Consider the following 16,724-nt stretch of genomic DNA (forward strand, 5'->3'; position numbering starts at 1 on the left):
TACAGTGTGGAAAATGTCTATAGACTAGAGACTGTGTGTAGCCCACCTGCATTGCCCCCCTGGCCATTCATACAGACTCAGATGTATTCTGTATGGACTGGTGGGCTTCACGGCTGCCTACCCATGACCACCTTCTTTAACTGTTCTTGTTTTGTGTACAGGTGGGAGTCTCTGGTCCTCGTGCTGATGTACCTGATCTACATTGTTATCATGAAGTAAGTGAAATACCTCCTTCATTTCCTTTCCAAAACTGTTTCCTACCTCTAGCACAATGTGAGAAGAGAAGTAGGGGAGAGGGTGGGTATCCAGTTGGGTTTTCAATGTTTACTCTCACAGACTCATTGGGCTCTTCTGCAACCTATTGAGAATCTCTGTGCTTCTAATTGGTAATAATAGCAGTAATTCTTCCAACCTCTGTGTGATGCCAGAATTAAAGCCTTGGTGTTTCACTCAAGAACTTTTCTAGAAACTTTGCTCCTTGAGGATTTGGCAGTCTTGCTTTGGATTGTCTCTTGCATAAGAAAAGAGGTAAATCATCTCTCTGTGTGCGTTGAGGGACAAGGGTCACAGTGAGATGACTGAAACCATGAAGCACGTATCTGCAGACTTCCATTACTCCTGTTGTACTCATCATCGACTTCTGCTATACCAATGCTTAGTGGCTAAAAACCATAAACATATTTTCTAAGAGTTGGAATCCAGAACTTTCTTAACTGCAGAGTTCTATCTCAGAGTCTCTCATGAGATTGCAGGTGAGATGTTGACTAGGACTGCCATCATATACTTGATTTGATGGCAGACCTGCCTTGGGGGTGACCCCCACTCACATGGCTAGTGGGCTGAGGCTGGCTGCTGGTTAGAGGGCTTGGTTCCTCACCACGTGAGCTTCTCCTTAGAGCTATTGAGTGATTCCACTCAGAGTGAGTAATACCACAGTGGGAAAGAGAGAGAACTCTTTCTATAATCCCATCTCAGAAGTCACACGTCATTACTTTTGCCATATTCTTTTTATTAGAACTAAGTCACTAAGTGCAGGCCAAACTCAAGGGCTCTAATTTACCTATTGAAAGGGAGCATGACAGAAGATTTGTTGATATATTTTTATTTTTTATTTATTTTAATTTTTTTAAATAAATGATATCAAAATGCATTACAATTCTTATTACATGTACACCGCACAATTTTTCATATCTCTGCTATATAAAGTATGTTGACACCAATTCATGTCTTCATACAGGTACTTTGGGTAATGATGTCTATCACATTCCACCATCCTTGCTAATCCCCTACCCCCACCCTTTCCCTCCCACCCCTCTGCCCTATCTAGAATTCATCTATTCCTCCCATGCTCCCCTTCTCTAGATGCCCTTCAGTGAATGATTGGATTTAAAAAAATATGGAATATATACAGAATGGAATTTTACTCAGCAATAAAAGAGAATAAAATCATGGCATTTGCAGGGAAATGGATGGCGTTGGAGAAAATAATGCTAAGTGAAGTTAGCTAATCCTAAAAAACCAAATGCCGAATGTTTTTCTCTGATATAAGGAGGCTGACTCATGTTGATACATTTTGAAACCACCATATTATATGTTATTTTCCCTCATGGAATCAGAGTAGTCTTTCGTTTTTATCAAGAAAGATATTGCTGATGTCTCCTGTACTCTAAGTGACATGTAAGCCCCATGGTTTTGAAACTGCTAGCTCATGTTCATGTCACTGAGATGAAGAGCTTATAAATAATGCAGAGCTGTAGCTGCCAGTCCCCTGTGGAAGCTTGTTTCTTTTACTCTAAATTAGCTCCTAGATTTTCTAGCGTGTGTAACTACAGAACTGACCATCTTCTCAAGGTATAAGAAAATAGAGAACTATCAGAAATTTGCAGTTTGGACACATCAGGTTGCACTCTGACTTGACATGTTAGGTTTTTCTTTCTGGTAAGGCCTGGCAAAAGTTAATTCTGGCCACCAGTGACAGAGATCTGTTAGGAGAAACCAGTATGGCCACAGCAAACATCACAGCAACCTCAATGTAGAAACTAGCCTGGGTGATGTTCAGGTCAGTCTGTAAGTACTCTGCTCCCCATCGCAATATGGCATCCAACTTTTGCCAGAAGGACTGTCTAATGGCCAATGTGGACCCAATATCTAAGTTTCCTGACTGAATATGAGATTTCTAGAGTAGGACCTCACTCCAACATATCCTTGTGTGGAGTTACCAGGAGGCAACTGAAGAAGAAACCAAAAGTCACACACCATAGAACTAAACATCTTCCAGAGTTGGCCCAAAGGCTTTCCAGAGTTTCTAGTCTCCAAAGGAGAAGGCTTTAAAGATGGGAACCACCATTTTACTCCTGTTTACCTCAAGTAACAAAACCACGCAGGGAATCGATGGCGCAGTGGAGAGGCCTCAAACAACACGTGCAGACTCCTTCAGTGTTCTCTATTTAATCACCTTCTAAAAAAAGAAAACTTTTCGGAGCTCTAAGTTTGAGTTCTCAAAGACTCAAGTATTCTCTTTTTCCCTTTTGAGAAGAGAAATTTGCCATTTATTTAGGAAGAATCCATAGGATGTCTGCTGGATACCCAACATTGACCTTGGACTTGAATCTGAATTTTGATGAAAGTATGTCCCATCATGTATTCACTAGGGACTTTCCAGAATGAGGTGGGCCTCAAGTACACAGTGGTTCTAATAAGGGAAGGGAGGTTAACAATTTTTGCTCAAATGACTTCCAAGGGCACTGGATTCCTTTTCTGAGCCATTATAAAAGCCCATGTGCTGTTGCCTGGGCATGCAGACCTTTAAGAAAACTCATCCTTTCCTCTCCCCCAAATCATAGCAAATGCGGAAGCTAACGAGGTGTGTTTCTGCTGAGGCTTCAGCTTTGCCAACATTCCAGCTGTTCCATTCCAGCAGGATACAAATAAAAGAGCCAATGGAAGCTACCGTGCTCGTGGAATTTTCTGCATAAATTCTGGTCCCGAGTTCTAAAATGAAAACTCTGCTCTTTAGCCATCCCCCTCTGCAATCAGAGACTTTAATCATTGGGTTTTATAAAATCTGATTTATAAAATTGCATGCTTCGCAATAAAATAGCTTCAGGGTGCAAGCACAAAATTTAAAACATTCAATTAAAAATATAAAACAGAGCAACTGTAATAAAAGAAATAAAGCTGCCTCCTGGGTAGATGGCTTTTTAAAATGACTTTATACATTGTATCTGAAGGTCCAAAAGCAATTTGGGATTGGCCGGATAGGTAGAAACCTTAAGGGGAAATGTGTCATACGTGGCCTTGGCAAGGATTCTTTCAGTACATATTGTACACTGCTTTGGGATGCGTTCCCCAATGAGGTAGAATGTTCTGGTGGGTGAGAACAAGTGCTTCACATGCAGCCCTGGCAGCAGGCCTCACCCTTTTCAGTCATTAGCTATTCTGTTATTTTGAATCTCAGTTTTCCCTTCTGCAAAGCAGGAATAATAAATAGTTCCTACCTCATAGGTTTTTTTTTTTTTTTTAATAAGGATGGAGTGTAGCAGCTCAGTTATTAACCCGATATCTGGTTTCAAGAAAGCCCTCATTGTATGGTTTTGCTATTCTGTTATCCAAACCTTGATAAATGCATGACATGCAGTTATACTTTAAAATACTCATGCAAGTCAGTATTTATATGGGGACAATGATTTCTGAGTCAAGACGGCAGAAGCCTTGTCTATCTCCCTGTTGTAGGGCATTCTGGTCAAATCCAGAAGGTGAGAAAATCTTTTCAGTAAAGAGAATGTTGAATGTACACAAAAGTCAACAGAATTGTAAGACAAATTCCAAGTGTTCACCACTGACCCAACAATCCCCTACCCACACTGTGTGTTTCCCACCTGCCTCCACATAACTTTGAAACCCCATGGTCCAAAAACACTTTTAGTATATTTTTCTAGAAGGACTTATTTTTTAACATAGCCATAGTATTATTATCATACCTAAAATCAGTGCTCATTTCTTAATATCATAAAATATCCAATCAGTGTTCAAATTTCCAATGGTCTCATAAATGTCATGATTTACAGTTTTCATTTAGTCTCATAAATATCATAAACATTTTTTAAATCAGAATCCAAATGAATTCTACTCATTATAATTGGTTGTACCATGTTTTAGATCTCTCTTCATCTATATAAACTCTCCCTTGTGTGTGTGTGTTTGTGTGTGTGTGTGTGTGCCCGTGTGCGCGAATTTCCTTGTGATTTTTTCTTTGACAAAGTTTGGTTGTTTGATCTGCAGAGATTGCCATGGTTTAGAAATTGATAATTACATCTTGTGGTTTAGTGTAATCTGTTCATTTAGCCTCTGTGTTTCCTGTATGTCAGTGTTTGATCCAATTCAAGACAAATTATGTCCCAAGTCAATGGGGAGTTCCTCCATCAGGAGGCACATCAATGTTGCTTCTGTTTGTGATGCCCACTATCTAGATTGGTTACTTAGTGAGGATTGTTAAACACTGATGTTCTAACTCTGGACCCCATCTCTTCTGAACTTTGAGAGTCTTCCAGGATTGGCTGTTCACTTCTCTTTACACAGCCAACATCCATCACTTGTGACCAGTTTTCTGTTCTTCTCATGCAATGTAGGAACAACCACTGGGGACTGCAGGAATGGGCTCATGGAAGAGGAGGCCCAGCCACAGAGGGCCCCTCTGTCTTTACCCTGATGACTGTCAGGTTCCCATAGGCAACCCACTCCCAAGGGGCATAGATTGAAGAACCAGGTACAAGTGACTCCAGAGGACCTAATGTCTGTCTATAGCAACAAAAGGGATGTGAATAGGAGGGGAAACAGGTTGAGGGGTCTGCCAGCTGGCCATTTAGAGTTGCTACGCTTGGCTGCTGTCCCTATGTGAGGCCAGAGGTCAAGCTAGGTGAGACTCCTCAGTGGGTTGTTCCATGGCCAATAGTCCATGGAGCCTTTAGATCTTTGAGACAGGGAAAGAGCAGTAGTGACTCAAAGATCTCTGGAAACCCTGCCCAACTTTGCTTATACATTTTGCTTATAAGTTTTCATGAACTTTGTAGGATTACTCTATGGTAATCCTCTAATACACAAGATCGAGGGACCAGAACATTTACCTGCCAAAAGCTTCCTGGGAGCTTATATAAACCTCTTTCCTTCCAACACAGGTCTGCTGGAGCATGCAAGAAACACTGCACAATTTTTTCACTCCATCATTCTGGAGAATTGTATAGCCCTGAATTTTTTCATAAAGCCAGTATCTCATTGCACAATAGGAATAGAGTCACAGGATAAAACCTGTAGCCACAGGAAACTAAACACAGACACTCAGATAGCCATCCAACCTGTAACACATAGACCCTGATGTCCAGCCATTAGGTGACAGTAGGGGCAGGACCCCTTCACCTTCTCCCATGAAGCAAAAGCCCTGGAGACATGGCCAGAGGGAAGTAGACACTGACTGTCCTCTGGGCCTTATCACAGTCCTTCCATTACACACCAGGTAAGGGAGCTCCATCCCAGAGTTCTTACCAATGACTTTGAAGAGGTGGTAAAGAAAGCAGAGTGCCATTGTTGATCTGTATGATGGAGATTTGACTTTCACTTGCAGTACATCTTTCATCTGAGACAGGAAACAAGCTTCACATTCTGAGGGGAAATGGGGGAAGAAATAAGAACAATCATAACCAGAGGCATTGGACGGGAGCATCTACACGGGATCTCAGAGAGCACTTAGGGAACACTGGGGAATGGGGGGAGTGGTCAAGGCTAATGGACAGCTTCTATTTACTCTTTTGCTCAGATATAATGCCTGCATACATCAGTGCTTCGAAAGGAGGACAAAAGGTGCTGGGAACATGGTCAATGGGTTGGCCAACAATGCCGAAATTGACGACAGCAGCAATTGCGACGCAACTGTGGTGCTACTTAAGAAAGGTAAGCAGCAGATCCAGGTGCCCAAGAAGCCCCTCTGCCCTCTCTCCTAGCCACATCCAGGGGGCACGTCCTGGCTGTCCTTGAGGGAGCACTGTTCCAAGAGAGAGGACAGGAAACAGCAATTTGAGTCCTCCCACCTGACCTTTGGTGGCATCACAGGACTGTCTCATACTTGGCCATGAGCCAACTCACCAAGCCCCATGGAGAGCCTTAGGGAACACATTTCCTGTGGAGGTGATACAGGGAAATGAGGACAAGATGGCCAGTGAGAGAAGACCAAAGATGTCGAGGTATTGGTTCTATCCTATTTGGGCCATGTGACCATGAAGCCAGTTACTTAATCTCTCTGAGCCTCACTCTTTTCTTCTGGTAAATGGAAATTATTTTTGTAATGAGGAAAGCTGAGCAAGTATATAAATGAGTTCAGTGCCAGGCTCCATACATGACTGCTATTCTTAGTACATTACTACATCTATTCAGATTCACTTTCAGGTCACATTAACTCAGTTTCCAAATTGCCAAAGGAAAATAACTTTTCTTTTCAGAGTAATTCTTATATTCAATCTATTCCCACAAAGCAGTTGATATACAAAGGGAAACGATGTGGTGAACTCTGATAAATTATATTTTTTTCATGAAGAAACACAGAAAATTGTCAATTAATTTTCCTGAACTATGTTTCATTTTTCATTTAAATTTTTTTAAAAATCCCTTGAAATATGTCCCATATGGTTGCTTGGCAGGAATAAAAGCAAAAAAAAAAAAAGAAATTAGAAAATATTAGGTTATTTTCAAATATATCTCTGACTCTGGGTAATTATTGAAGTTTTGAAAATAAAACATTCAGTATATTTTTGAATGATTATAAGTATGTTTAACAATCAAAGCTTAAGTGTTATTTAGTACCATTCCATGCAAGGTTATTATTTAGTTTCTTCTCTGCTGGCTAGTTTACATCCATAAAAGTAATATCCTAGGGGACTGCAGAGAGCTACCTAAAGTGAATCAGTGTTTCCAGAGATCATCTCATGGTTTGGTAGCCTGGAAAACAGCAGCCAGCACTGAGAGGCTGAGGCAGGCCCCCATGAGCCATGTGCATCTGTTGCTCATTCAGCCAGTGCGGCTGGGCCTCAGCAGAAGATTTTTTTTTTCAGGCCTCCCACCAAATCACTGTACAGGACCTGTACCTGCCCCACTCTGAATATCAGTTCCCTGCAATAGACAGCTCCCCCATAGCCCATGCCCCACAATCAGCTGGCTCATGGGCTGGGCTCAGGAGGTGTACAGTTCCTCATCATGACCTCCCTGGGCCCTAAAGTCAGTATTCAGCACTTAATAGCTCAATATAAATGTCATTGTGACTTGAAGGGTAGACAGGATTACTAAAGATTATTGGGATGTTTCTGGTACCCCACATCTAAGTGGTAGGAAAAGAATCCTTTGAGGACAGGAAGGAATTCTCTTATGTTATCATTTTTTCTTACCATAGTGATGATTGACACTTGATTTGTTTCAAGTCATTTCAAGTGAGCTTTTAATTAGACCCATGGAGGGGCTGGGGTCATGGCTCAGTGGGTAGAGCACTTGCCTACCATGTGCGAGGCACTGGGTTCAATCTCCAACACCACATTAATAAATAAATAAATAAATAAATAAATAATCAAAATAAAGGTATTGTGTCCATCTACAACTAAAAATATTTTTTTAAAAAAATAAGACCCATGGAAAGGAAATTTTGACTCTTCTTCAAATTTAGCTTACTGCAAACTTCCGTGGATGCATGAAATGGAGGAAGGGGAAGGAAGGGGCAAGGGATAGAAAGAAGGAATAAGGATAAAGACGTAGAAAGTGGGTGGGTGGTAGAAGGTATGTGAATGGGTGGATGGATGGATAAATGGAAGGTAGGTAGGTGGGTGGATGGATGGATGGATGGAAGGTAGGTGGGTGGATGGATGGGAGCAAACAAGTAAACAAGTGAGGGAGAAAGGAACAGAGGAGAAGGGGATGAAGAATTAATGAATGCCTCTTTCCTGCTCCTGGCCTCGGTGCTATTTCATCTTGTCGTTTCCCTAGCCAATTTCCACCGCAAAGCGTCAGTGATCATGGTGGATGAGTTGCTGTCAGCCTACCCGCACCAGCTGTCTTTCTCTGAGGCGGGCCTTCGAATCATGATCACAAGCCACTTCCCCCCCAAGACTCGGCTCTCCATGGCTAGTCGAATGCTGATCAACGAGGTATCTGGGAAAGCACCACGCACATACAACTGGACAGGGGTGGGACACTGAGGGAAGGAAAGTTCCCTAATGTGAAAGAAGGGATTTAACCAAGGTCTTCCACAGTAATATCCCTCAGCCCTTTCCCAGCATCTCTGCCTTCTGGTCAGCAGTGTATCCTGGTCCTCGCTCTTCCCCCACCTGTTGAAAGACATCATCTAGCTCCCAGTTGTATAGAAACACTTGCCTATCTCTGTCTTCCTACCTTTTTCTTTTATTCTTCATTCTGGTAAAGCCCCTTGATGTAAATTCACACAGAAGTAAATGCTACGTAATCCAAAGTCTCTGATCTAATTTTCCTTTCTCTGTAGTAAGCAGCCTTATTGATAACACTAGTCCAAACAGAGTTGTGTGGCTTTCTCACAAGGGAATATGGCAACCCAGAGAAGAAAGATAACACCACAGTGCACAGCGTTCCCTTGAGTCATACAGTGTTAATATTTCCTCTGAGAAGGAGGTTGTCTGAATCTATTATTATTTTGAGGAATCTCTTAATACTCCAGAGTCTTCTGCAAACATCTCCTCGTTGGGGCCTGAAGGAATACCCCATAAGTTGTGTTCTGGGTGTAAGTTACTTGCAATCCCTCTGACCATGGAAAATGTGTCACTTTCTTTCCAGAGACAAAGACTGATAAACAGCAGAGCTTATGCCAATGGGGAGTCTGAGGTGGCCATTAAAATCCCAATTAAGCACACCGTGGAGAACGGAACAGGGCCTAGCAGTGCCCCAGACAGGGGCGCGAATGGGACTCGAAGGGACGATGGTGTCGCCGAGGCTGGCAATGAGACAGAGAATGAGAATGAGGACAACGAAAACAACGAGAATGACGAGGAGGAAGAAGAGGAGGAGGAGGAGGAAGAAGGACCCTACACACCCTTCGATCCCCCCTGTAAGAGGTCCTGCGTCTAGGCTGGGTGGGGAGCTCTTTTGAGACCACTGAGTGGATACCCTTGACTTGGATGATCTTTTTACTATGCAATTCAAAGAAAAGTCTCTATGTGAACATAAAAATATTTATCTGAAGTTTCTAGAGTGGGCAGGACTCTGTTTTAGATGGTTCAGAACTGGCCGAGATAGTGGCACATAATCAGTGGCTGAAATTTGAGTTCTTTGACTAAGTGCATTTGGTGGGTGGAAATTCTCTCTTTGCTACTCTGCAAGGCCTGTTGGTGCTAAACAGTAAAGACACATGGTCAATGTTGGCAAAGCAGCCTGTGCTCAGGGCAGAGGCCCTTTGATCCCCTCCACCCATCCCATTACAGTTGGTTAGAACTGTCCTACCAAGGTCCACTGTGTGCATACCCAGTTCCCTTTGTTCTCACTTCCTGTCCCTTACCCCTAATCAGGTCCCTCATTCCTGTGACCAGATTTCTGCACAGGGGGAGTCATAGGAGTTGCAGACCTGGGAAAAAGCTGGTATGCATGTCCTTACTCAGTGAGCTGGCCAAAGACTCTCTGACCTTGAAACAGGAGAGACAAAGCCTATAAATGCTTTCAGGACCTCACCAGGCTGTGTCCTTCTCTGACTGCTGAATGTGAACATTCCAGCAACCTTTTCCCATACCCTACCTATTAGCAGAACTGGTAGACCAAACTCAAAGCATACCGCTACTTTGGTAAATCTTCTAGAAGCTTCTGACTATTTCAGCAAAGAGTATACTAGTCCAATTCACACTCACTGTCAAGTGTATGAGACTTAATGTGTGCTACTTCTCCAGGATGTTTTTTTATTTGCATGAGGGCTTTCTGAAGATGAGCTGATTGATCCAATCAAAAACCCATTTAGTGGCAAAACATGGGTGACAAGTGTGAGAATCCTGTGTTGTCTTCAGATGCAAGGTCTTGCTATGCTGTATGTTCCTCTGTAGCCAGGGCACAGAAGTAAAACAGACCAGTCCTGTTAGTAAGGGATCCTAAGATAGCAGCTTTGTTAAGAGCTTACCAAAACTAATTAGAAAATATCCATCTTGATGCCTGTCCTCCAGCTAAATTCTCTAACTATGCAGCCAAAGTTAAATTACTGCTTGTTAGTAGGTTATCTTAATAGAAAAAAAAAGTATACAGTAGTTTCCCCCTTATCTGTGGTTTTCCTTTCTGTGGTTTCAGTTACCCAATGTCAACTGTCGTCAACCATGATTAGCCACAGACTAAAAATATTAAATTGGAAAGTCAAAGAAACAAGTGTTTCATAAGTTTGAAATCGAATACCATTCTGAGTAACATGATGAAATTTCACATCATCCTGCTTTACCTTACCCATGACGTGATCATCCCTGTGTCCAATATATCCATGCTGTATACACTACCCCCCCCCATTAGCCACTTAATAGCCACTGTGACTATCTTGGTATCACAGTGCTTATGTTCAAGTCATTCTTATTTTACATAATAAGGATCCTGAACTGCAAGCGCAGTGATGTTAGCAATTTTATTGCAGTATATTGTTATAAATATTATATTTTATTATTAGGTACTGCTATTAATCACTGTGCATAATTTATAAATTGAGCCTTATTGTAGGTGTGTGAATGCATAGGAAAAAACAGTATACATTGGGGGTGGCACTACCCAGAGTTTCAGGCATCCACTGGGGTCTTGGAACAGTCCCTGTGGATAAGGGGAGCTACTACACTGGCTCTTAGTCCATTTGCTACCTTTGGATCTGTTTCTTGGCAACCTTCTTCCCAACCAGACCTGAATCATCTTAAAGAGTGAGTAAGCAAACACTTCATTCCCCCCTTGCATGCCTTAATTTTTGCTTCCTATTGGTGTATAACAAATTACTGCAAATTTATCAGCTTAAAACAGCACCCCTTGGTCAGCTCATGGTTCTATAGGTCAGAAGTATAGCTGGGATCTCAGAGCCTCACAAGGCCATGTCAAGGTGTGGACAGGCTGCGTTTTCAGAGTCCCTGGAGAGGATCACTCCCAGGCACATGTGTTCGTGTTAGTGGCAGGATTTTGTTCCTGTGGCTACACAGTTGGGCCTGCTGACTGCTCCCAGAGGCCCTGTGAGTCCCCCTTCCACAACTCCTCCATCTTCAACTGCGTGTAGCAGTCCTCACATTTCCAACCGCTCTGGCTTCCCCTTCTGCTTTTGAGGGCAGGTGTGATTAGATCAGGCTACTGTCTAGTCCCTCTACCTGAAGGTCAGCTGTGCCATATGAACACAGCACTGTCATCTGACTACAGTTCATCTACCCACAGGTTCTGAGGATGAGGGTCCAGTAGCTGAGGCCTCAAGTCACAAATTCTGCCTTCCACATCATAATGTCCAGAGGCCATCACTAACTGACCATAATCAAGCTCAAAAAAAATGCTTATTTTGCTAAACTTTTTCACTGATTAAAGAAACAGTAGCACCAATTGAAAAATCTGTAAGTGGCCAAGCACTGTGTTGGCACTGGGGAAGCCCAGAACCCCGACATGCACCCTCCTGGCAAACAGTGAGAGATACCCATGGGAAGTGAGACAGTCAGGCTCCCATGCCTGGGCCTCATTACTTGGGGGGGACAAAGTCCCCCTCCCATCATATTTTCCATATTTCTGTGCTGGCTGGAGTTATTCCAGATGTACTTATGGCGTTCCAAGGTACAGTCATGCATCACCTAACAAAAGAGATTCATGCTGGGAACCATATCTTTGGGTGGTTTCATTATTGTGCAAACATCAAAGAGTGTACTCATGCAAACTAAGATGGCTACGACATAATTAGATCATATCATCTTATGGATCACCACCATGTATGTAGTTCATCATTGGCCAAAACATCATTATGTGACACATGACGGCACTTGAACCTCCTGTTCACTGCCCCTCTGTATCTCTGTGATTATGTGGCAGATGACAGAGGTCTTGGGCCTTCAGCCACCTGTTTCCGGTGCCTTGTGCATTAGGAGACCTGACTGCAGGTGTCCCTTTCACTCTCCAAATGGCCCTGTGACTGGGGAGTAGAAACCTCATGCCAGGCATCCAAGTTCTCACCAGTTCTTCTCAGGTGGGCATCCTTGGTAAGTTGCAGACCCTAATTCAGGTAGTCTGGAGCAATGCCTGAGAATCTGGATTTCTAAGGAGCCCCCCAGTTGGTGGCAATACTGCTGGTCTGTGGGCCACACTTGGAGTAGCAAGAAAACGGGGACCTAGTGAGACACAGTGAACTTCATGACTCTCCTAGGACAGGATATCCTAAATCAGAGCCGGGATCTGTCTCTGAAATGAAGGGGCTTACCTTGTGACTTCGGTTCCTCTCCTCCAGCTCCTGAGAAACCCCACACCTGGACTCAGGAGCTCCATTTTAAGACAATGGGGCTGCCCAAGGGTTCTTCCCTGGGGTAGGCAGGCAGGCAGTGAGTGGCTCGGTGGTAAGAAGGCCAGAGCATGCCTCAGGCCAGCAGAGGGCATCAACATGCAGGGGAGAGTCAGTCCAGGGAACCTCTTGAGCTTAGTTCTTTTGACCTAAAAAAGGTCCATCTACTCCAGGAGGAAATTTATCCTTCCATGGTAATCCTTCTAGGTGGCATGGGCCACCCAGCTACAGTGCTGGCTTCTCTCCAAGACTTGACTATAATATGGGTAATTAACAAGCAAGTAGTTATTTGGGAGTATGTAAATATAAACGTGTATGACATGCATATAGTGTATATGCATATATGTGTACATAGGAATACATATATGAATAGATTATATATGCATATAGAGAATACAATATATGATTGGTATATATCCATAGAACAATTTACATGCATATTTCATACATATAATATATTATATAGTATATATATGAAACAGATAAAGGTATTCATGTGCCATATGTTTATAAATGCACATACTGTATATATAGGCTTTATGCATATAATATACATATATATATCAGATACACCTATATGGTATGTGTACATACTTATACATATACACATATTATTTCCTGAGTGAAGGGGCTTACCTTGTGAAGAGAGTCTTACATTGGCAAATAGAAATGTGTAGGTAGATTTTTTTCTATACTTTCCATTTTAGTACCCAATTTTTATTGTCTGTTACAGTCAGAATAAGTGTATATGTTAGAAACAAGTCCCTTTACTCCTTAAAGCCAGGTTCTTTACTGAACACTATAATTCACTTTCCTTGCTTCGTCTCCCTGCTGCCGGCTGACTTTCGTGAAATCACATAAACACCAGCACGTCAGCTCTGTGGAAGGGAATTTTGTTTTCCTAATTCGGTGCTTTGTCCCCAGTGCCTAGAGCAGTGCCTGGCACCAAGTGACATAGAGGGCATTCAATTAATATTTGCCAAGTGAACATATAAATCTCTTCCTTGGGGGCTCTATGTGGACCAAAGGGTAATGGAACAAAAGATGAAATAATGTTCAGAAATACTGATGATTCAAAGAGGAGAAGAAACTATTTTTACCCCCTTATTCAGAAATGGACATTAAGATGAGCTAAAATGTGGACACTCCTGTTTGGCCTTCCCTCCTCCTCAAAAGCATTTAAGAAGCACCTTTCCACACCACTGGTTTGCTCAAGGAGTCACATTTGTTATATACGCTTCAAGGCATATCTCAGATAGTACAGAATTTCTACCTTTAAGGTTGTCATTGCAAAAAAGCTATCCTTGTAAAGAAAGCATCTGTATCGTTTTACTATCAGTAAACTGTGAGTTCCAGAGACAACGTCCTCTTTGTGTGGGTCAAAATATTTGAAAGCAGCTGAGGGGAAAAAACTCAAGAACTCACTCGCACTAACGCATCCTGCTTGCAATTTTACCTAATTAATATCAGTTTCCCAGCTCTGATTTCTTTGTTCTTTTTTTTTTCATTATTTTCTGAAAACTATTAAGGAACATAATTGAGGTCAGTTCTCTTCGTACTCATCAGTTTCTTTGTGATCTTTGATTGGGTTTACATTTTAAACCAAACCAAAGTTCTTTTCTTGCAAGGACACCAGCCACATGGGAGGCCAAGAAGGGGATCCTAAGAGCTATCTGTGCGTAGATGCCTCAGCTCTCCATTGCAGGATTTAGGAAACTGCAGAATTTCCAAATGCTTTTGGGATCCAAAGATGTGGTTTCATTCTGGATTCTGCAGCATTTGAAAGCCACTCACGAGACAGCTCTCACAACTGCTTCTGTCTTTGTAAAATCCAGTGCACCTGGTCTCAGAGATCTCATCTTCTGCTTGACCATCTCCAAGATTTAAATCTAACAAGATACATATTGGTTGATGGGAAAATAAACCTCTCCCTTCTTAGCTTTTTTTCCTCCTTTCTTTAATCTGTTCTTGTTAATGAGATACCCTTAGATTCTCCAAAACAAATAGTTTCCTTTGCTCTGTCTAATTAGGTTGTTCATAGCAATATTATTACTATTAATGTTCATTGAGCTTGTGATATGCTCTACACTGTTCATGACTTTCAAAATAAACCAATTAACAATTTAGAGAAGACTCCTTTCTCGTAGAGTTTATATTGTCCTTTTGGGGAATCTGGAAATGAATGAAGAAACAAATAAATCGGGTAATTTCCTATAGGAAACATTTACTATGATGGAGATCCTCCAAGTGGGTGGTGGAAAATAGGAAGGGAATGGTGAGGGTCTTATTTATTTTGGGTTACCTGAAGGGGGTCTGGTGGCAGGTTTTGAGTGGTAAGGTGAGCTGCACATCAGAGCATACTCAGCCACAAGAAGATCCAGGCAAAGGGAAACACAAGTGCAAAGGCCCTGAGGCAGAAGAGGGCTTGGAGTATCTGAGGACTGAAAGAAAACCAAAGAGAGGGAGCGCATAAGTAGGGAAACCTGTTTGCAGGGGCCAAATCAGACAAAGCCTTATATTCCTCAGTAGAGAGGTGTAGATTTACTCTTTGGGTAATTGAAGCCAGGGGAAATTTCTAGAACGATTTGCTTTCTGAACTTTCCCTCTGACTCCAAGTGGCAAACAGGTATTGGACTAGGAAGTTCCCTTAGGAAGCCAGGTGTTTAGCCAGGCCACAGGTAAGCAACCTGGCCCAAGGGAAGGTCGTGGGGATGATGGAATACCCTAGGCTGGTTGCCAGGCTGGCCATGGGGTAAAAGAAAGGAAAGGATCAAGAATGACTCAGGATTTGAAAGCAGCTTGAAAAATTCTCTTGTCTCAGCCCCTGACCCAGAATCACATGATTTAATTCTCCCAGCATCATGGTGAGCTCGGTGTTACTATGTCCACATGTCAGAGACCAGAAAACCAGGGGATTTAAATAATAACTCAGCTCCAAGACGAAAAAGTGAGTCTGGACGGTAGTGCTGTCTGATGAGGGAGGCACACTGACCCCTAGAGGCCGTTCTGCCTCGGACATCAGAGGGAGGCTGGGGATGCCCGCAATGTTGTTAGGTCACCTTTCTACGCAGTTGTAAGAAACTATTCAAAGGCTAGTGAGAGATAATGTGAAATAGGCCTGGATATTGGTTTAAAAATATGAAATGGAGCTGGGGATGTGGATGATGGAGCACATGCCTAGTATACACAAGGCTCTGGCTTCAATCTCCAACACTTTAAAGAGCTTTTCTTTTAACATTTATTTTTTAGTTTTCGGGGGACACAACATCTTTGTTTGTATGTGGTGCTGAGGATCGAACCCAGGCCGCACGCATGCCAGGCGAGCGCGCTACCGCTTGAGCCACATCCCCAGCCCCCAATCTCCAACACTGGAGAGAGAGAGAGAGAGAGAGAGAGAGAGAGAGAGAGAGAGAGAGAGAGAAATTTTATTAAACCTTTTATTGCCAACTGCAACAGTATATGCCTATAACCCCACCAACTGGGGAGGCTGAGGAAGGAAGAGCAGAAGTTTGAGGCCAGCCTGGGCAACTTATTGAGACCCTGTCTGAAAATTAAAAAGTAAAAAGAACTGGGGATGTAGGGATGTAGCTCAATGGTAGAGAATCCCTGGGTTCAATTCCAGTACCAATAAATAAATAAATAAATAAATAACTTTTAATCATTGTTCAAATAGTATCATAAATATTACCTTCTTAACTCTGGTGGGAATATAAAGTAATTCAATCATTTTGGAAAACTTTTTGTTTGGAAGTTTCTTAAAAAGTAAATATCCACCTCACAACTCAGCAATTTCCCCCCTAGGTCTTCATCCAAGAGAAAGGTAACTGTGCCCATCAAAAGGCTTGTGGAAAGAGGTTCCTAGCCACTTTAGTTATAATATCCCCAAAACTGGCAACAACCCAAATACCCATCCACCAGAGAATGGATAATCAAATTGTAATATATTTACAGGATAGAATACTACACAGCAAGTAAAAGAAAGACTTCGTGATACATGAAAGAATCTCAAAAAAAACATGTTGAATACAAAAAGGTAACACATAAACATATTAGATGATTTAGTGCATCTTGAAGTTTGAGAACAGGAAAGACTAATCTTGGTGGTAAGGGTGAGGATTGATTAGAAAGAGGCACAGAGAACTTTCTGGAAGACAGCTATGTTTCATATCTCCACTGAAGTAGAGAGTTATGTAGATGTATA

The 16,724-nt window shown here is 42.3% G+C and overlaps 1 protein-coding gene across 1 annotated transcript in view; it reads left to right on the forward strand.

Annotated features, from left to right (window-relative positions):
- Slc24a3 (solute carrier family 24 member 3) overlaps nucleotides 1-16,724 on the forward strand; it is a 544,045-nt gene that overhangs the window by 497,484 nt on the left and 29,837 nt on the right. The window contains exons 9-12 of the mRNA XM_046434889.2: nucleotides 162-215; nucleotides 5,810-5,943; nucleotides 8,017-8,177; nucleotides 8,836-9,106. Of these exons, the coding sequence (XP_046290845.2) occupies nucleotides 162-215; nucleotides 5,810-5,943; nucleotides 8,017-8,177; nucleotides 8,836-9,106 (620 nt within the window). The remainder of the gene's footprint in view (nucleotides 1-161; nucleotides 216-5,809; nucleotides 5,944-8,016; nucleotides 8,178-8,835; nucleotides 9,107-16,724) is intronic.

The sequence above is a fragment of the Marmota monax genome, unplaced genomic scaffold (assembly GCF_021218885.2).
Source record: "Marmota monax isolate L192 unplaced genomic scaffold, Marmota_monax_Labrador192_F-V1.1 WCK01_AAM20220418_F8-fsc00005, whole genome shotgun sequence".
In the NCBI taxonomy this organism is placed as follows: domain Eukaryota; kingdom Metazoa; phylum Chordata; class Mammalia; order Rodentia; family Sciuridae; genus Marmota; species Marmota monax.